General features: G+C 33.7%; 1 protein-coding gene and 1 long non-coding RNA gene across 4 annotated transcripts; both read left to right on the forward strand.

The window, feature by feature from the left end:
• The first annotated feature begins 10,859 nt into the window (after positions 1–10,859).
• On the forward strand, positions 10,860–11,831 carry LOC141697615 (uncharacterized). The gene is made up of 3 exons (XR_012564788.1): positions 10,860–11,011; positions 11,129–11,359; positions 11,721–11,831. It is a non-coding gene; the product is annotated as an uncharacterized LOC141697615 (long non-coding RNA).
• A 64-nt stretch (positions 11,832–11,895) lies between these two features.
• LOC141697613 (uncharacterized) lies at positions 11,896–22,409 on the forward strand. 3 transcript variants are annotated; one of them, XM_074502095.1, is made up of 6 exons: positions 11,896–12,406; positions 16,396–16,943; positions 17,774–18,521; positions 18,932–19,195; positions 19,450–20,036; positions 20,357–22,409. In XM_074502095.1, the coding sequence occupies exons 2-6, from the start codon at positions 16,560–16,562 to the stop codon at positions 21,014–21,016; spliced, it is 2,643 nt and encodes an 880-aa protein (XP_074358196.1). In that variant the 5' UTR covers positions 11,896–12,406; positions 16,396–16,559; the 3' UTR covers positions 21,017–22,409. The 3 variants fall into 3 exon arrangements, with proteins under 3 accessions (XP_074358196.1, XP_074358197.1, XP_074358198.1); XM_074502096.1 differs by having other exon boundaries at positions 11,896–12,352; XM_074502097.1 differs by lacking the exon at positions 16,396–16,943 and having other exon boundaries at positions 11,897–12,406.
• The last annotated feature ends 553 nt before the right edge of the window (positions 22,410–22,962 follow it).

Below are 22,962 nucleotides of genomic sequence, written 5' to 3' on the forward strand. Positions count from 1 at the left end.
GATGTGTTTTGGTACTTATTTATACAGGCCTAGATAGACTAATAGCTATCTTGTGAGTTCCATTTCTTCAATATGATTGGGTGCAAAGATATTGTCCCTGTCTGTGTTCTCTAAACCACCAGTTTTGATATTTCACCACTTGCTTTGTTTTTTTTTGGCTAATTCAGTGTTACTGTCAGGTTACTATTTTTTTGATCATGATACAAGGACTGCATTAGCAAACTTGAGCAGTCAGATTACATTTTTTTATTTGTTATATTTGAAACCTATTTACCATTCAACATTATGCAGAAAAGTAACACACTTAAAATTTATAACTTCTTGAGTATTTCATCCTGCTGAAACTCTGCACTGCAGATGCAAAATAACACACCTTAAAAATAAAGGATTACAGTCTAAAATAGGGTGCATGTCACAGTGGCACGGGTATGCCATGACGGCAATTAGCGCAGCATGTCTTTTCATGATTAGGCATGCCTTTTTACTATTTTTTTTATTTTTTAATAATTATTTTAATATTAGAAATATCCAGAAATAACAAATATAATTTTAAAATATTTACATATATTTTAATTATATCCTTATTATATCCTTAAGAGGAATCTCATCAAAATATTTGGTAGTTATGGTCCTCTACCGCCAAAATAATCTCAATCGTTGAATCATAAAGATAACATCCTAGCCGAATAGAAAATAATCATATTGTTTTAATACTATTCAAACACAAGAATACGATATAATTTTCGAATACGATTCTAAATAGAATATGATTAGAGGTTCAATCAATCATAAATAAAAAGGATTGTTCTACTAATCCCCGAATACTAAAATATGATGTAATGATATAACTGTAATATGATGCAATGATATAACTGTAATAGCTATATAATATACATGACAAAAAAGTAATTAAATTCAAAATTAGTATATTTTTTAATATGTGCATATTTGTTGAAATAATATTGCAACAAACTGTAAAAAATAATAACAATATAAATACAAACATCAAGAGTAATAATATCCTACATTAAAAAATTCTAAAATAAATTTATAAAATTTAAAAAAATAAAACAAATAAATTTTAAAAAACCGTGCATCGCACGGGTTATAAGCTAGTATCTAAAAAGTTAATAATTTAAATGAGTATTATGATGGTATTTGGTTGTTACTGTCAATTAACTTTAATTTTATATTCAAATTCACTGTATATTAGTATAATAATTATTTATTAAATTTTATTATATTTAATTGATAAATAACATGCCTTTTGGCAAAAAGTATGTCTATAAGTATGTCTTCGGGAAGTCTCGTAATAGGTACCCTAGTCTAAAACCACACTTGTATAATTTTAGTTTGAGCCCAACTTATCTAAACACAGTTAAAGTTAGGGATAGAAGACTAAGGGTCTGTTTGGCAATATACTTATAAGCCACTTATGGCTTATAAGCCCGTAACAGCTTATCGACGAGTGTTTGTCGACCCAACTTATAAGCTGAATTTACAACTTATAAGCTGATAAGTTGAAAGTTGGCAGTGACGTACTTTTTTCCAACTTATTTTCATTTTTTCACTTTTTTCTAAAGTTTTGGTTTTAAAATATAAATTTTAAAATATTTTCTAATTTAAGATTCATGAACTAAGATAATTGTATTTAATAATTATTTGTTTTAATTCATTTAAGTAAAAAAAGTTCTGGAATACAGATACACGTGTCATACATGTGATGCTCGCATATTGAGTGGAGAATAAACAGTTTAACACGAGGCAAGGATCCAGAACCACTCAAAAAATGAATTATGGCCTACTTGAATTAGCCTGGTCACACAAACAGACATAAATACATGTGACACAGATATAGGCCATAGTGTAGTTGGTCCATGGAGATGATAATATTATCTGATTGCACATCAAGAATTGGTAGCTTAGCCAAACAACTTATTAATGGTTTTGAGGTAGGGAAATTGCCAACTGGATGGAAAATCCTTGTCTCAAAATATCACAAACCAATGTAATGAGAGTTAAGGATTTCTAAGGATAAAAGGGTACTGATGTACTTTTATTTGCATTCACCTTGGTGCAAATTGCAGACAGTTTAGAGGAGCTCGAAAAATAGATTGCGGCAGTACAACATAAAGCAGAATAGCTAGCCTCACTGCCATCAATTTAACCTGCATTTAGAAATTTAACTTTAAACTCAGATTTATAATTGTTAAAGATTATAAGATCTTTTTCGAGTCTTTCTCTACCATTTTAAGATTTTAGACGGACTGGTTACTTAACATGGTATTATAGTTTGGTTCAGGGAGAACTCGGGTTCAAGTACTCACACCTCCATTTATTGTTGGTATATCGATGGAGACGGATGACTTTAAACACCACCAGTGTTATTCGAGTCTCGACAATGTTCAAATTTGTTTACCTGATATACAATGTGGAATTTACGTGAAGCTTCTGCCTTTCGATTGAACTTTGTACTATGTCAGTCCATGGCCACATGGATTCATAGTTAATCCCTTTTAAGATACTATATTCGATTGGTCCAACTGACAATGTGTTAGAAAATTAGGATTTTAGAGCTTAATTTAATTATGTTCTTCATGTTAATCCTAAAATGTAATGATTGGAAATTGTTCAATGATATTTGAACTTAAATTTTCATGTATGGTTTTAAGAATTTTCTTAATGAAATCCATATGAAATGAGAGTTGAAAGTAGCTTGGAAAAACTTGGAAAAATTTGAGAATGTTTGTCCCACATTGAAATAAATAAAGGGGGTTGTGTGCTTTATATGGTATTACCCACATGAGTAGTATACAACTACTAAGGTGTGTGATGGTCCATTGTGTTGTCACGCGCACACGCGCTGGAGATATTGTGCGCATCCCAAACGCAGCAGGTAAGGGCAATATTCTCTTCAAGAGCAGCCAGCTATGGTTTCGGGTACATCTTTCTTTCTCTCTTCGTTATTTCAGTTACTGATTTTGTTTACCTGCATGCTTTGTTTTGTTAACTGTGATCTTGGCCTAAACTTGCTAAATTCTTTATACACTTGCTTCTATGTTGATATATTTGTTAGTGAGATTTACAACAATAATAGTTATATAGAATTTAGCATAATGGTTAACGAAAGTGAGGTTATCGTTGGTGGTGGTAGCAGTTCGGGTGCAACTGCTGGGGCCATTGATTGGACCACCTATAGTTTCCCACAGGCTGTTGAACTAACCGGTTTACCGGAGAAATTCAACGGTGGCATTGGCTTTTCTCGCTGGCAGAAAAGGATGAAGTTGTGGCTGACTATAAAGGGTCTGTGACCGGTTGTGGAATATGAGAAACCATAAGTGGATCAAGAGAAGGCTGACACAGTTAAGGCTTTTGCGAAGTGGGCTGAGAAGGATGGAGTGGCTAGAGCGGCCATTCTGGCGGCACTAACAAACACTTTGTTTGATGTCTATTCTTCTGATGCCTACTCCGCAAAACTCTTATGGGAGAAGCTGGACCAGACACATAATACTGACTCACAAGGTCTAGAAAAGTATTTTGTGGCAAGGTTCCTCGAGTTCAAGCTGGTGGACAATAAGTCTATGACTTAGCAGGTGCATGAATTCGAGATGATAGTGCATGCTTTGAAGGAGTCTGGAATGAATCTCCCGGAGAAGTTCAAGGTGATGAGTGTGATTGAAAAACTCTCGAAGTCTTGGGAAGAGTTCTCTCTCTTCCTGAAAAGATAGAAAGGAGAGATCACCTGGACCAACCTTATGCTGGACATCTCGGTGCAAGAACAACACAAGTCCAAACAGGGACATGTGATGCCAACTGAACACGGTACCTCGAAGGTAAACATAGCAACTGTAGGACATAAGAGGAAGGCTTTTGCTAAGAAAGCTAATAGTAATAAACCTAAGAGTGACAAGGACAAGGCCAAGAAACCCAATGCAAACAAACCATGCTGGTCTTGTGGGCAGGTTGGGCACTGGAGTAAGGACTGCCCTACGAAGAAAGCGAAGAAAACCGAGGTAGCGCAAGCAAATGTTGTGCTTGGAACCGCAAGTGGGCCTGTAGTGAACATGGTTGTTGGTGAGGCTACGGCCTCTGAAACCGACGTTGACCGGTATGTATCCTACAACCCTGTAATATTTTCTACCTATCTGTCAAATGAATGGCTGATAGATACTGGAGCTAATGTACATATTTGTGCTGATATTAGTTTATTTGTATCTTATCAACAGAGTCATAGCCTGACTGTGAAGATGGGGAATGCTAGTGTTGCTCAAGTACATGGAGTTGGAAACGTGGATCTGAAGTTCCCTTCAGGACGTATTCTATCTCTGACGAGAGTGCATCATGTTCCCAACATGCGTAGAAATATAATAAGTGGAAGCTGTTTAGTTTCTAGTGGTTTTGAAATTTCGTTCAAGTGTAATAAAGTAGTTCTTATTCACACTGGTACATTCTTTGGCAAGGGTTACTTGTCAAATGGTTTATTTGTTATTAATGCGGATCCCGTTTTGGGAAATTTGAATAATAATGTTATTCCTACTGTTAACTGTATTGAATCCTCAAATATATGGCATGCTAGACTAGGTCATTTAAACTTTGGTGCTCTTAAGAACATGATGAACTTAGAGTTGATTCCAAAATATACCATAGAAAAGAATTCTAAATGTCAAGTATGTGTGTCTGCTAAACAGATAAGGAAACCTTTTCATAACGTTGTTAGGGATTCAGACTTGTTAGATTTAGTACACACTGATATTTGTGAATTTGGTGGTGTGTTGACCAAGGACCAGTTTAGATACTTCATTACTTTTATAGATGATAGTAGTAGATACTGTTATGTTTATTTACTTAGACATAAGGATGAAGCACTTAGTAAATTCATTATATATAAAACTGAAGTAGAAAAACAAACTAGTAAGCTACTTAAAAGATTGAGATCTGATAGAGGTGGTGAGTATACGAGTAATGCTTTTAATGAATTTTGTGCAAACAATGGTATAGTTCATGAAGTTACTCCACCATACACACCTGAGTCTAATGGGGTTGCTGAGCGAAAGAACAGAACATTTAAAGATATGATTAATAGTATGCTTATTAACTCTGGGTTGCCTAAATACATGTGGGGAGAGGCTCTAAATACGGCTTGCCATATTTTGAATAGAGTCCCTCTGAAACACATGGATAAAACACACTTAGAGTTATGGAAATACAGGATGACTAGTCTTAAGTATCTTCGTGTGTGGGGGTGCCTTGCTAAGGTGCTTGTTCCTGAACACAAGAGAAAGAAACTAGGTCCAAAGACTGTTGACTGTATCTTTCTGGGCTATCTTGAAACCACTACAGCTATGAGATTTTTAGTGTTAAAATCTGACATAGATGGTATAGTGGTAAATACGATAGTTGAATTTCGAGATGCGACATTCTTTGAGGATGTCTACCCTATGAAGACTGGAATACCTGAAACGACTTCTGAGGAAGATCCTACTCACATATCAAGTTCTATTCCTGATCATGTGGAAAAGATGACAAATGTGGGGGCGGAACCTAGTAGTAGCTCTAGTCCTAAGGAACTAGAGGAACCAAGGAGAAGTAAGCGTGCAAAGGTAGTCAAGGATTTTGGAGGTGATTTCATCACTTATAATATCGAGGACGAACCTTTAACTTTCCGGCAAGCTATGGATTCTTCTGAGTCAAGGCACTGGAAGAGCGCTGTCAAGAGTGAAATTGACTCTGTTGTTTCTAATGGAACATGAGAGTTGGTTGATCTCCCTCCTGGGTGTTCTACTATTGGGTGCAAATGGGTCTTTAAAAGGAAGTTGAACCCTGACGGCTCAATAGATAAGTACAAAGCTAGACTGGTAGGTAAGGGTTTTAAGCAAAAGGAAGGAATTGATTATTTTGATACATACTCTCCGGTTGCAAGAATAGTAACAATCCGAATGCTTATAGCATTGGCTTCAGTCCATGGTCTTATCATCCATCAGATGGATGTAAAGACGGCTTTTCTTCATGTTGAACTTGAGGAAGAGATTTATATGGATCAGCCTGATGGATTTGTTGCATCAGGCAATGAAAGGAAAGTATGTAAGTTGATCAAGTCCATCTATGGCTTGAAACAAGCTCCCAGAGATTGGCATAAAAAGTTTGATGAAACTATATTGCCTTTCAGTTATAAGATTAATGAAAGTGATAAGTGTGTCTACACTAAAGTTAAAGGTAATGAGTGTGTTATTTTGTGCCTATATGTGGATGACATTTTACTGTTTGGAACCAATATTGAGATTATTAACGAGACTAAAGAATTCTTGAAAAGGCATTTTGAAATGAAGGATATGGGTGAGGCAAGTGTGATTCTTGGAATCAAACTGATTCAGTCCACTGAAGGAATAACCTTGACTCAATCTCATTATATAGAGAAATCTATACTTGAGAAATATGGTTATTCACAGTGTAGAATCGCTAGTACACCTTATGATTCGAAAGTTGCCCTTGTCAAGAATACTTCAGGAGTGCCTGTGTCTCAGTTAAGGTATTCTCAGATTATTGGGAGCTTGCAGTATCTTGCTGACTGTACTAGACCAGATATTTCATATTCTGTGTCTAAATTGGCTAGATATACAAGTTGTCCAAACAGAACTCATTGGGATGCTCTTGATAGAGTACTTAGATATCTAAAAGGCACAATGTACCTTAGTTTACACTACAGGAGATTTCCTGGTGTGCTTGAAGGGTACAGTGATGCAAGTTGGATAGCTAAGAAGTCTGGTTCCAATGGAGTGACTGGATACGTGTTCACCTTGGCTGGTGGAGCAATATCCTGGAAGTCAAGCAGACAGACTATAGTTACTCGGTCTACTTTTGAGGCTGAGTTGTGTGCACTTGATGCCACAGGGACGGAGGCTGAATGGTTACATGGACTTATGTCTGCAATACTTGTAGTAAGCAGACCGCTTCCTGCTATTGCTATTCACTGTGATAGTCGAACAACTATCGACAAGATTAGCAGAAAAAAGCATAATGCTAAAACTAAGAGACACATCCAAGTTATACTCAAGTCTATAAGGGGTTTAGTGACTGATAGGATCATAGCTATAGAGTTCATAGGAACTCAGAATAATATAGCTGATCCACTTACTAAAGGACTAGAACCTGCAGTGGTCCTTAAGTCAAGGTTGGGGATGGGATTGTCAACCCATCATAATTCATCAACAGTGGGAACCCAATACACATGAGAGGAGATCCCTCGAAGTGTATTCAATGGGTAATAACAAGCTGTAAGGATGAGTTGGTAGTACCTTTGCTACATAGATGATACTATAGTATCTGAGTCTATCCCCTGTAAACCTAGAAGGTACTGACACTGCCAGAAAAGCAAGAGTGGTAAAACTCTGAATGGGATCAAGTCATTTGACGAGATAGAGGCAGTATATCTCTGGAGATGCCCAGCTAAGCGAATGTAATTGTGTGGTCGCAATTAGAGGATAGGGTTAATCCTTGAAGCATTCGATGAACAGGATCGAGACATGACCATTAATGTCTCAAAGCTTTGACTTGTCGTCATCTATGGAATATGGTTATACTAAATGGATTAAGATTCAAGGTGAAACATTCCATCTGAGTTTGATAGCCATTGAAGTAGAGGAATTAGGAGGGTTCAAACCCGGAAGGGTACCGACTCTGAAAAACAAGTCATGATGGGAAATGATCGCATTTTTGTATGGATTTGTGGGGGATTGTTAGAAAATTAGGATTTTAGAGCTTAATTTAATTATGTTCTTGATGTTAAATCTAAAATCTAATGATTGGAAATTATTCAATGATATTTGAACTTAAATTTTCATGTATGGTTTTAAGAATTTTCTTAATGAAATCCATATGAAATGAGAGTTGAAAGTAGCTTGGAAAAGCTTGGAAAAATTTGAGAATGTTTGTCCCACATTGAAATAAATAAAGAGGGTTGTGTGCTTTATATGGTATTACCCACATGAGTAGTATACAACTACTAAGGTGTGTGATGGTCCATTGTGTTGTTATGTGCTTCACGCGCGCACACACACACGCGCCGCCGCCGCCCCGCCACGCACCAGACCGGGTCGGGTCGAAGGGCGATTTGGGCGAATGTCTCGGCGTCTCGCGTACGCGAGGCGACCTGGGCGAGAATTTTATTTATTTGTGAATTAATTTTAATTCGAATTTATTTATCAGTGATTGGATTATTATAAATTATTGGGCTGGGTTTGATACTGAAAGTCACTTTGTTAGTGGGCTTAGTCTAAATACCTTGAACCTGGACAAATAATATAATCTGATCTGTAACTGATGAATAAAATCAGAACTTAAGTTCTGATATCAGAACTTAACTTAAGTTCTGATATCAGATCAGAACTTAAGTTCTGATATCAGATCAGAACTTAACTTAAAGTTCTGATAATAATGTGGGTGTTAATGTGAAAAGCTGTTACAAGTAATTTAAATTCAAAATCTGATCAGTTTTGATTTTTTTATTAATGAAGCAGTTTAATTCAGACATTAAGTGTGTGGACAGTTTCATTTTCTCCTCTCCTATAAATAGAGGTTAAAGTAAATGTATTTGATACACTACATTCTCTTCTCTTCTCTTCAACCTCTCTGCATTTCTCTCCCAAAAGTCCTGAAGTGCTGATATTTTCCGGCGACTGAGGTGCTGGTCGAAGTGGAGCTTTTGTTGCTGCTGTTAACATAAACTCCGAGCTGTTTTATCCTGGTGGAGATATTGTGCGCATCCCAAACGCAGCAGGTAGGGGCAATATTCTCTTCAAGAGCAGCCAGGACTTCGAGCAAGGCCTGGTGACTCAGCTGTAATCATTTTTTTGGCATTTTTATCTGTGAACCTTTATTTCAGTCACTGTTAAAAGCTATGGTTTCGGGTACATCTTTCTTTCTCTCTTCGTTATTCCAGTTACTGATTTTGTTTACCTGCATGCTTTGTTTTGTTAACTGTGGTCTTGGCCTAAACTTGCTAAATTCTTTATACACTTGCTTCTATGTTGCTATATTTGTTAGTGAGATTTACAACATAATGAACATTACTATATTTAGCTATCTTCTATAAAAAACAACGTTCCAACCTATCTTCTATCAAAAACAACGTTCCAACCACACACTCCTGTTAGGAAAAATTTTAGCTATCAAGAATCCATACACCAAATCTGTTGATCCCAATCTCGTTTTCTATATTTATCCAACTCATCACCCGCTCAATCACTCACCGCTCCGGCATGTTCTTTTCTTAGCTCCATCTACCTCAGTTCCAAATTCAGAGGTATGACTTTATCTTTAATCATTTAATTTACTTGAATTAAGGTTCTTGATTTCTTCGTTATTTTGTTTGATAATATCTTTATTTGTTCGTTTCAAAATCTTGTATTATTGTGATACAATTATATATGTAATTGGGTTTCTGGTTTTGAAATTTGGGGGTTTACACCAATTTTACTCAGTTCGATTATATCTTTGGGGGTTTTCCACCGGCTTCCTGATTAAAGAACTTGCAGATTTTTATCCCTGAAATCTTGCCGAAAGGTAAATACATTTGTGGTCAACATAGATATAGTGCTTTTGAGAAAGTTCACTGACTTGTATATACACGGCAATTATGTGGTCGGGCAAGTTGACATATCTTCCAGATTTATTATCCGTTGTTAATGAAATTTTGTCAAGTACTCCCGGTAATGAATTTTTAGGGTGAATCTTTCGATAAAATGTTATGAATAAGCGACCAATTGGAATTTAAATATTGTCTTGTGGATAAATTGTAAATATAATGATACTTTTATTTCTCAAACTTCTAGCCGTGTTTCTATTAAACTTCAATCTACTGATTATTCATATTGCTAGTGTTGCTAGCTGGGCAAGTGCTTCTTCTAATTACTCTGATTTAGTTAAAATAAATTGAAATGATGGAACTCATCAAAACATGTTGCTCTATTTTTTGTTTAAGTTTTGCAGTAATTTTGTTTATACTGTGTATATTGAAATTCATTCTGCAAAGAACTTATACATAAATGAAAATAATAATAAAAAAAATATTTTTGAAATATAGCTAACCATTATACCTAATATCATTGGAGTACAATAACTTACAGGTTCAGCAAATTTTAGCTAATCATTATTTTTTATTATTTTACACTTCCCCTTGAAGATACTCTAATAATTTTAAAAAGATTATGCAAAGACACGATTTTGTGTGCAAGAAAAGCAATTTCAATTAATTTTAGAAAAATGTAAGAAATTAAATCTGAATGTATTCAAACATATTTTACAAATATTTTTAAAAATAAATAATTTAGTATTTCAGATAATTTATTTAATTTTTTATTCTTGATTAAGCTCAGTAGCTCACTAGTATTCTAAAGATAGTTTGATTAGTATCTCTTTTTTTAACCTATAATAATCGAATAAACCATATCTATCTATACTATATTATAATAACGGGAAAGTGGGGTATAATTTGGTTTCACAGTTATTCCCTCATTTTGGTTATTAAAAAAAATAAATTAAATAGTGTTATATATCCGCTAAACTACTAAATTATTAAACTACTAGATATAATCCACTTATCCTAGTAAACTACGACCACAACGTATCCTACTATTAAAAAAATAAATAAATAGCGTCATATATCCGTTAAACTAATAAATTGTTAACCACTAGACGGAGTCTACTTATTCTACTTAAGTTATCCTATTATTTTTATTATAAATTTATAATTATTATATATTTACAAAAATATTTTAAAAATTAGAATACAATTAAATAAATAAATTTTTTAAATAAACTCCCCGACCAAACATAACAAATTGTTCAACATTTTACTCTGTCAGAATGTAAAGTACTCTGAACTGTAAAACACAAAAACATGAACACAACCTTATGGACCTACATAGTGAAAGAAGCATTTGACAAAACCCTTGTCTTAGCCAAGTTTTTCTGCACTCTTCATCTCACAAACACCTATCTTCTCACTCCTGCTTATGTAAGTAATTACCTCATCACTTCACATTTTCCCCTATTTTCTTGATTTTTCCTGATTAAAGTTCGTCTTTTTTAATCTGTAAGTAATATTAGACAAATTGCTTTCTGGGTTTTGTAGGTTACAGGTTCTAGTATGATACCCACTTTCGAAATCACGGGTGGTTTCGTATTGGCTGAGAAAATCTCTACCAGGTTTAGTAAAGTGGGGAAGGGTGATATTGTGCTTATAAGGTCACCTGAGGATCCAAGAAAGATTGTTAAGAAAGATTGTTACTAAAAGGGTTGTCGGGATGGAGGGTGATAGTGTTTCGTGGATCGTGACAGTGGTGGCGCTTTCGAGTCGATTGTTGTATGAATTATTACCATTGTCAACAAGTTCTGTTTTTTTGTGTGTGTTAGTGTGTTGGTTCATTTACAGGCTTAAAATTTTTAATTTGTACCAATGTGGTTGGTAATTTGTACTAATTGGTTTCTTACGTTGTTGGTTAAAAGGGTTTGTAGTAACTAGTAACATGATCCAATGTGTGTTAGTATATTGCAAAGTTTGGCGTTTCACATAAGTAGATTATTAATTGGAAAATGCATACTATATTTTTATAAATTATATGTTAGTTTTATTGGAGTTCATTTTTGTTTTGGGGTTTTGTTGGGTTTAATGGTGTTTTGCATGTGGATTTTTTGTGGAATTTTGATTTTGTAGTTTTTTGTAGGTTCCTAAAGGGCATGTTTGGATTGAGGGAGATAACAAGTACATGTCTCGAGATTCAAGAACGTTTGGCCCTCTTCCTTACGGGATGATTGAAGGCAGATTTTTTTGGAAAGTGAGTGCTCTTTGATTCATTAAAATGCCTGTTTCTAGGAATAGTATGTCTATTAGTAATTAAAAAATTCGGTTGTTTAAAGTCGGGCATCAGTTCTGTACACATTTATTTCATTTTTGATAACTCATGCTTATTTGAAAGCATTATTGATATTTAAGATCAGGTCAATTATTGAGTCATTGTTGTTGGACAGTCTTCAGATAAGAGCCAGAATATGGTTTTTATTTGGGGCTTAACGAGGCATTGTGACTGCCATGTTCTTCAGTTTATGATGTGTGCTAACCTGGTCAATTCAGTTCTGTCTTCTGTTTGGTGCCTTCTAAATCACTCTTTGAAATTTTTTGTGATTTCAATAGTTTTGTGTTTATATTCTCACAACTTATGTGTGATCTTGCTGAAATTCTTGTTGTATTTTTTCATTTGGAACTTGGTCTTTAATTTAATTTTTCGCACATAGGTATGGCCTTTTGAATCTTTTGGATCAGTGGAAAAGAGAATAGGATGAGGTGATTCTCTAAAAGGTACATCATTTGAACTTCATAGTTCATAGTGATGCAGTTCTGTTCAGGAGACTGGTATGACCTTCATTTTAATGTCAATTTCCATCTTATACTGTTACTTTCGTACTAGGGTAAGAGTTTGAGAGTAGTATATAAAATTACAGTATTAATATATTCACAGAATATATTCTAAAGATAGTAGCAACATGGAAATGAATTGTTCTTCTTGTGAAGAAAGTAGCAGCAAGCATTAATATGAATTATGTTATCTCGCTTGTCAAGAAAATGAGGCTTAACATAGAAATGAAATATTCAGAATGATGCATTTATCTTGTTATTTACTTTTCTCGTGTATAAGGAAGCAATCTTTTAGAAGATACAATTATAATACTGCAATGACATAAGCAGTGATGTAATAATTAGAATATAAATTAACATTAAAATAATTAGATTAAAAATGAACATAGCTGCATGTGGTTCTTTTAGAAGATACAATTATATTACTGCAATGGCATAAGCAATGATGAAATTAGAGGAAGATAGATGGCATAGATGATTGCACTGCTTAATTAAATATTCTTTATTTTAACAACCCACTAAGTGCCCCAGTCAGAACAGTCAATGCAACTGAGGAAAAACTGAAATAAAGGACAAAGATGTAATGGTCAAACAGAATATTATATTAGAGGAATGTGGAAAATTTTACCTGAAGCTTTTTGTTTATTCTAACATGGTCCTTGTTGGTGATGTCAGATGTGGAATCTAGACTAATATATAATTTTTTTAATTTGTAATATGTAATTATTTGTTTAAAAATATATTTTCATTATAAAATAATTGCATATGAAGTTAAAAAATTCTAATTTTTTACATACATGGTAACTTCGAAATAATATCGGCATCCGTACGCTTGGTACATTGAAACAAAATTTGTAAAAAAATGTATTGTCTAATCCTTATCTAACGCCTAAATTTCAATTATATTTATAAAATAATTAATCTATACCAGTTGGTAGGAAATGTAACTAGTTAGTAGGAATGTAACTAGTCATTTTCTACCACTTCTTGGTAGGAAAAACCATGTGGCATATCAGCCAATCACAATTGGACACATTTGTCCAAAGACAAACTCATTTCCTACTGCATCGAAGTGGTAGGAAATGAGTCGTACATGAACCATTTCCTACCGATGTCGGTAGAAAATGAGACTCACAAAACCTATCGTGGTAGTGCAGTAGAAAATATTTTGCTTAAAACAACGTCGTTTTGTGTGTGACAAACTTGCCGGAAAAAATGACATGAAAAGGTGGATTCGACTTTAACCATTTCGTACCACCATCGGTAGGAAATGACTTCCATTTCCTACCGAGTACGGAATTGGTAAAAAATACCCTTTGACTTAAAAATTAATAGGAAATGATCAGTAGGAAATATTCGGCAGGAAAAACCCGTTTTTCTTGTAGTAAATAAATTGCAATTATTAGAAAACATACTAATCAACAACATGATTAGAAGATATTTAGGAGGTTTATGACAGACGATGCACATAGGACCAGCAAGATGAATAAGATAGTAAAGTTACCGTTTATAATTATCACTATTGAAACAAAAGTGATACTACCTATACGATTAAAAAAATAACACAGTGAGGATCCAATATGCCCCGAAAACCCACATTCATTCTTAGAGCTCAACAAATCAATTTCACCTTCACTGCACCATCTATGTAAGCAGCAGAAGCTTAGTTCTTAATAAAAACTACATAAACAAAAAACCATTTAACTAAATTATTATCATAAATTAAACATGACTAAGAAATTATACACATGTGCAAAAATCCTTGGATTGTTAGGAATTTTGTATTCTTAGAGCTCAACAAATCAAATTCACCTTCACTGCACACAGTTATATCGTTCTGCACCTCCCGGGACTTGAATGGCAACTCCCTATCGGTAAAACACCCCCTTGCAGTTCATTCTCTACCGCACACGAACGAGAAGAGAAAGGAACGTCGAACTTTCCGGTGTTCAAAATCAATCATCAACAACAATATATATATGTGATAATACACTAATTCATATATACTTATACTTTAAGATACTTGATAATCATAGGGTTTATATATATAAATGAGTACAGTACGAGTGAAATATATTGTATATCGGAATTGAGGCTGAGGCTTGTTTATAAGAATAGAATCACAAAACTTAAGTATGTGTCCCTCTCGTCAACTCAAGTATACAAATGTATAAATATAAGAACATAACAACAAAAATATTCTAGTAACGTTATAAAATGATCTTGGATATAAAAGCATAGTATAAAATAAATTAATGACCCAAGATTTGAAACTGAAACAAATGATATTAAGAGTTAATGTAAAGTTTTTTAATACATTAATTGAAAAATATTTTATAAGATAATAATTATTTTTAGAATTTTATTTTTATAAATAGATATTTACAAAAAACATCTAACACATTGTCCAAAACGCCAACCTGATATTAGATACGCTACACTGTGTATCTCACATATAAGCCAACAAGGAATCAAAGGTGAAAAAATAACACGCCAGATCTAATAACGTGTCAACCAGTTGCGGAACTACTTAAGGCGTAATCCGAGGAAGACCTATTTATGCTACTTGAATAAAGAAGTGACTAGAATTTGTTTTTCAATTGAAAGTATTTTTATTTAATATTATGGATATTTTATTTTTACAATAAAAAATAGAATCGTAGTTGTTGTGGTGTAGATATTTTAGTTTGCAAATAAGGGTAGAGGAAGACATTGTATATATAATATATATTGTTGATGTGCGTATAAGATGAGAGAGAATAAAAGGTGTTTTTTAATTGAGAGATTTTATGTTAGATCCATATATACATTTGGCTCATGCCTGTTCATTTGGGTAGAAAGAACACCAAGCAATATTTTAGGCTCATGTGTGACACAATTTGTATATATATATATATATGTTATTTTGGGCATTTTCTCCAATGATATGTATGTGATGTGTTGGTGAGTAATTAAGATCTTGCTTTTTAAAATTAATAGATTGGGTATTTGAGCATATGCCTATGGACACTTAAGACAATTTATCAAGTAATTTGTGTTTAAATAAAATAAATATTATCTTTATAATTTTAAAATTGGTGAAAATTATTGTTCATTAAGAAAACACTAATATGAATTAAAAGCTATCATCCTGATTATTCATCATACTCCCTATGTACCTAATTATATGTCCATTTTGTTTTTCTAAGAGTAAATTTGATCGATTTTTAACTTTACTTTAAAAATTATCGATTAATTATTTTTAAAATCTGAAAGTTATTATAAAATAGACTAAATGTACTTTCTAGTGGTATATTTTTTTTTTTGGTAAGTGTAAATTTCAGTCAAAATTTGATCAAACTAACTGGTCAAAAGTCAAAATGTACATGTATTTAGGGACGGGGAGTATAAATTATCCAATCATCTAGGTATAAGCTAACAACTTATCTGTAACTTAAATTAGTTTTGCCATTTTTCTCTAGATTTAGGCCTCGTTTGGTATTACTGTTGCAGATAGCTACAACAGCTTTTTGTTTGGTAAATTTTAAAAGTTGTTGTCTTGAAAAGCGCTTTTAAGTTAAAAGCTGCTGTTAGCAAAAGAATGTCCCCGTGTTTTTGGAAAAAGTTGTTTTCAGTTTTTGCAGAAAGTAGCTATCAGTTTTACCATCAAACCATCTCAAAAACATTATTTTTATATATTATATCTCAAAATATGCATAAATTAAAAAAAAATTACCAAACAGTCATCACAACACTTTTTCCACCAACACTTTTTCTCACAGCAGCGGTTTTCAATAGCACTTCCAAACGAAGCCTTAGTTAACAACAAGTGACCAACTCCAGGCACATACATTAATTAAGTTGAATTGCTTGATTATTAATTAAAGGGATTGGTGTTAGAATTATAAGAGCTTGACTACTGTTTTATAATTTGACAATATAATCATAAAGCGAATAAATATAATTTGATGTAAAGAATACAATATTATAATATTTATCTTTTGCAGAATCTGCCTCCAATCTGTTAAATTATGCCGGAGGCCTTGTACTCTCTGCTGACAGGCTAGGATGGACATTACTCCACCATGCTGCATATAACGAATTCAATTCAATTATTACTCACATAGTAGAAGAACAAAAACGATTCAAACACGGATTTGTGTACGAAGATATGGTATCAACACCATTTCTAATAGCAGCTGAAAAAGGATATACTTCTACCGTGATACTTCTTATGCAATTATGGCCATCATATGGTTCTTCAGCCTATACAGCGGTTAACAGAGAAGGACAAAACATATTACATTTAGCTGCATTGCAAAATAAAAAAGAAATGATTGAAGGCATTTTAAAATATTGTCCAGAAGAGCACAAGGAGAAGTTTGTGAACAGGCAGGATAAGAAGGGCCAAACACCTCTTCATCTCCTTATTAAGGATGGTTGTTTCATTTCACAACTCATGAAATACAAACAACTGGATATAAACCTTCTAAACAAAGAAAATTGGACTCCTCCTGGGATGTTGTATTTTAATGACCAAATCATTGGCGATCAGGTACACTGAAAATTACATTAAACTGTTTTTTTTTTCAGATTATTAAGTTACTCAAACTAGTTTTCTTATTAAGTCTAGTTTAGTTTGATCAAAAAAGTAACAAATTTAATTCTAGCTTTATTTGTCTATAATATTGTATTTAAGGTCAAAATTTAGAACCTTTTAATGTGTTGCGTAGAGTGAGCAAGTGATGAGATAAGTATTTCACTTTACTTTTCATTTAAGTTAACTTTGTCCTAGCCTTTGGCATCTTGCTGGTATGGTCAAAAAATTGATGATAGATGTAAAAGATTGAAAATGTTATTGATGATTTTATCATCTAGTGGACCACACACATTCTTAAAATGTGCGACACCTTTGTTCACTAAAAATAAAAATAATTATATTATAAATATCAAAATTACGATAAGTGACATGTGTAACTCAGTACGTTGAAACACGTGGCAAATGTTCTATGTAGTTCATTTAAATCTTAATTCTCTTTTAAACGATAGTGTATATTTCTGATTTATAATACATCACGGGATATTATACTGCAATACAAAATACTTTCCCTCTGTCCTTTCTTAACATTTGAAACAGAGAGTTCTAATCTAGTATAGTTTTATGATTTATTTTTAAAATTTTACTTTTCAAATAATAATTTAATTCGGTAGAAAAAAGTTTTTAAAATTTTATGTGACTATACTAGATAGGAGGTTTAAAATGCATGTTAGGGAGTATGACATTGCATTGTAAGGTAAAATGCCGTAACAACTAACAAGTGATCTGATAATCAATTTCTTCAAATTAAGATAATTGTTTAATTATCGTTCCTCTTTTATTTATAGGTGAAAATTAAAATTGCCCTGCATCATATCCAGCATGATCCGGAGAGTGATATTTTTTCAAGTCCAGCGCTCTCCATCACTGAAAGAGATAAAAAAGATGTGCTTTTTAATGAAAAATATAGACAGATGAAAGATGAAAAGTACGCTGGCCTGAAAGAAAATACTCATGCCATTGCCAACTGTTTCATGGATGCCATTTCCGGAGATCATATTTCCAAAGCTGCATTGGAGATGGAAGCAGAGAGACTGGAGCAAGAAGAGGGAAAAAGTATCCTTCACGCAGAATCAATGAGAGGAGTTACAGAACGTGTAGAATATATTTTGAGGGAGTTTGGAAACAAAAACCTTTTGGTCAAGCTGGATATATCAAAACAAACTGCCCTTCACCTTGCAGTAGATCATGGACACACTCAAGTTGTTAAGGTCATCATCGATGCTGCACGACATTTGCCTTCGTCTTCAGCAAATAATCTAGTTACCCCTTTTCAGGATTTTGTTAGGCAAGCTAATGGTCAAATGGGGAACACTGCCTTACACTTAGCAGTCCTTAAAGGCAATGTGGCAATTGTTAAGCTCTTAGTGGACGCTGATCCAGATGGTAGCCATGTTCAAAACAGTGAAGGAAAAACTCCAATCTACATAGCTGTGGAAAAGGGGCACAAAGATATAGCAAAGGAGATCTGTACCACCTGCACAGCTCTGTATTTAGATGGTCCTGGTTGTATGACGACGCATGCTATCGGCCAAGGTATGTAGCATAGTAAATTGGACGCATTCTATCCATGTAATATATATATCCATGTCATTTCTTTTAAATTTGAATATAACTTCGAAGTTAATAAAATTGGACGCTCTCTGTGCACACAAATTGCAGTAGGACATACCTACTGAATCAGACGTTTGAAGTTAGAACATTGTCAACTTCACATTTGTATAAAAGCATGTCGGTTCCAGATTTACAACTAGGGATTTTATGCATCTTTCTCACATTATTATTCACAGAGTTAGAAAAAATATGGTTAGACAATGTAAGTATATAGCATTGATGTTACTATTTTAGGGTAAAAATGTTTTATGATATGATATTATGATTTATGACAATGACTATATTTCTTAATAATACTTGTGCAAAATTTAAAGCATTATTCTGTGGAACAGACGAGTCAAGAAGCTCCGTCTTACAGCTGGCGGTGGAGAGAAATTGCGTGGATGTTGTTAAAATGATACTAGAGAAAGATCTGGCCTATCAAGATGGTCGTAAAATTAATAGAAATGGTCTCATGTGTTTGATCTATAAAGCCATCGATAATGAATGTAGTGATGCCATTGTCAAATTACTCTCTCAAAAGTATCAAGTTGGAATCATGCCCGAACACGAAAAGGCGCTTGAGTTAATTCTTGCTATCAAAAGGCGTAATGAAGGTATGTAATGCATATGTATACAATATAAGTATACATAGTACTTATTTTCTCTCATGAGTTTATTTTTTGATGAGTACATAATACAATATAAGTATACCTTTGTTCTTATGTTTTTCATCATGATATAATTACAGTCACACATTTATATATGGTAGCTTCATTACTATTACACCAAATAAGATTCATTTGCACAGAAATGTAATGTGAATCATAGACCTTACAATTATGAAATCTATGTACTTGTTTTTTTGCAGACTCTGTATTAAGTCTCTTAGGAGGTGCCAAAGACCTTGTAAATTTTACACAAGATAATGGGTGGACAGCACTCCACTACGCTGTCTATCACGAATTTGATTCAGTGCTTGGTGCCATAATAGGAGCACAAGAAGATGTTGGACACCAATTTGTGTACGGAGATATGGTACCAACGCCATTTCATGTAGCAGTCGAGTGTGGGTATACTTCTACACTGGTACGACTTATGCAGTTATGGCCAGCTCCGTCTTCTGCATCTGAAGCTGATAAATCTCCGTACATAGTTGTTAATGAAGATGGTCGCAATATACTACATTTGGCTGCAGCTTATAATAGTAATACAAAAGCTGTTCATAGAAAAGAGATGGTAGAAGCTATTTTGAAATATTGCCCAGAAATGTGCAGCGACAAGATTTTGAAACAAAAAGATACCAACGGAGATACACCTCTCCATGTAATTATCTCCCAAGGTTATTTTATTCCGGAGCTCATAAAAGACAAAGAACTCGGTACAAAAGCAAAAAACCAGAACAATTTTACTCCTTGGGAAATGTTGTATCATAAAAATGATGTTGTCGCTGATCAGGTATGTTGAAAACTTCATTCTTCTTTTCACTAATTCTTGGAAATTACTAGTCTTGGTCCTTAATTACTTAAAAGGAAAATTATGAAGTATGGAAAAATTTAAACTTCAAGTGTTGCTTGCTACGAGTAACTAAGTAAAATGGTTAGCTCACTCTATTTTTTAATAATTGTTGTTAACTTGGCTCCTTTTCAAAGCGACGATGAGGAATTTAATTGCATGGACATATTTGACACGTTTAAAGTCTTATAGTAGACATCTTAAAGAAGTTCATATCTCCGAATTAAGATAATTATTAATTATTTGTTGTCCTTCATTTGTAGGTGCATATTAAAATTGCAATTGATGAAGTCGAGTCTAATCAATCAGCGTGGAATCTTAGCAATAAAAGAAAGGAGAATAAAAATGATATTTGGAAAAATATTCCCCCAAGTAAGCGAAGGACAAAAGATGTGATATTTGATGAACAGAAAAAAATATTGATGCATGCAAAGCATCTAGAAAAGAAAGAAAAGCTAGAAAGGTATAAAATGAGGACCAATACCCAGATCATTGTTTCTGCACTTATAACTACAGTAACCTTCACCGTAGGATTCACTATGCCTGGTGGTCTCCATCAAAGTGGAGAGGTTGATGAAGGATTGGTATTACTTTCAAAGAAGAACGCTTTTAATACATTTATGGTATCAGATGCAATAGCTCTCCTACTATCAACATCTTCTTTGTTCTTCTACTTTCTTGAATCAATAAATGAAGATCCTCATCAAGTGTCGAAACTCAATGCTGCATCAACTGTGCTCAACACTGTTTCGGTAATGGCTATGATGTTGACTTTTGTTGCAGGAACATATTTGGTGTTATCACACTCACCGGCCCTCGCCATTACTGTTTGTATCATCGGTTCCCTCTTCTTCCTTCTTATCATTATTCTGCTGATTAAGATAGTATATGAACGACTGCACATAAAAAGGAATTTAGATTAAGCGTTTCAATCATCAGTCTTGGTATTTCTTCCAGCTTTTGTAAATTCCAATTTTTATGATGTATTGAACATTCAAAGTCAACATGATTCTTGTTCATAGTAGCCAAAATCATGTAATCTTTAGGGATGATGTATCAATTATTTTTCCTATTACATGTTTAATTACAAGAGCGTTAGTGATCTCAGTAGTAAGTGTAGTATCGAGTATCGACTCTCTGATGTGTTTTCGACTTCACAAGATGTGTCTTTTGTTATTTCTAAACAAAATAGGATTTTGACCCTATTAAATTAAGCCTATCAAAATTGCTCTACTGCCTTCACTATCCTAATGTTGCATTCTATTGGAGTGAATGAAAAACTGATAAGAGTGAAGCAAAATGACCCTATTCATTCCTAGCATCATTCTACTTCTACTAACTAAAACTAAACACTGGTTTAACCATTTTCTACGGAGTGCATCACTTTTTCAAACCTTCTATGTTCTTCATTTTTACCATTAATTTTCCTTCTCTTACCCTATTCCATTCCTGAACTGAAAGCGATAATGGCTTCTGTTGGAATTTAATCTTAAACTTATTATTTAAGTATTGTCTTTATTTAATTGTTTGATTGTTTTGTTTTAAAATAAACATTATAATTAGTCTGTTGTAATGCATAGGACTTGATCATTTGGTTGTTTAGAATTTTCAGGAGTGTGGGAGTAGTGGAGTCAAAGTGGAATGTAGTTGCTAGTTTTTAGCATCCATTTGTAGTAGTCAGCTTATATATATAATTTGCATGTACTAGGTTTAATTTATGGGATAAGATCCATCATTTGTTTTTCCCGCTTAACATATATATACAAATATTGTGTCTGTGTTCAAACATTAGCTTTATATATATTTTTTTGGTTTGCATTAATAGTCATGATAGAATGTGAAAAGGTTACATACTTTTATGTTGCATATGGATTTTATTTGTTTATGTTTTATATGGAAGTATGAATACAAACTCTGTGATAATGACAGGGACTAAGCTATATTTAATCTCGAGGACTCGTTGATAGTCTAGTGGAAACAGGCTACTTCCCTTATCCTCCATGTCGAAAGCTCATGGAGTCATGGGTTTAAATTTTGTCGTCACCCCTCCCCTGCATACAGAAAGAACTAATACACTGAAGATGTGTTACATATGGTAGAATTCACAGGAATGTAATCTGTTACAAGGATTAGCGGACTCAATATATTTCCTTTGTGCCATCGATACTAATTTAGCCATTTTTTCTGTTTCTTACAGGGATAAACCTGACATACAGGGAAGCAGAGTTTGAAAATTTTATTATCAGCTAGGGATAAACCTGATATACAGGGGCATGCATTCTTCAAATTTGATCAGGAAGAAGCTGGTTGAACAGGTGATCTTTTATTTTTAATGTCATCATTCCAGATCACAACATAACACCAATGTGAAGATGCCCCTCAGGAGTAACTATTAAATTGCACATAGGCACTACGATACCTGCTGAAGTCTGATTTTAAAAAACTGGTGCTGCCTATGCGGAATTTGCATTTAAGTGAGGTTTATGTGGTTGAATTTATAATGTTCAACATCCCATGATCATAACACTTTATGTCAACAAATGATTTCTTACAATGTTCGTATGTTGCAAATTACTTTTCCATATAAATCAAGATCTTTGGTGCTCAACAGTGACCAGAACTGGCATTGTAGCAACTGTATACTCTACCATTCCAATTCGCAGAAATTGAGGATGAGGACTGATGTTTAAATGAATCAGCAATGCGGTTCAGTTCTCTTGTTTCAAGTAATTTTCATATATGCGATTTCCTACATATGAATTGCTTGCTTCAATTAAATTCAATAACTATATCTAAACCACCTGCTAAGCCAGTATACTATCTGAGTGTGTAATAAGGCAGCAACACTGATTAAGAAGTTAACAAGAAA

Source organism: Apium graveolens, chromosome 11 (assembly GCF_009905375.1).
Source record: "Apium graveolens cultivar Ventura chromosome 11, ASM990537v1, whole genome shotgun sequence".
In the NCBI taxonomy this organism is placed as follows: Eukaryota; Viridiplantae; Streptophyta; class Magnoliopsida; order Apiales; family Apiaceae; genus Apium; species Apium graveolens.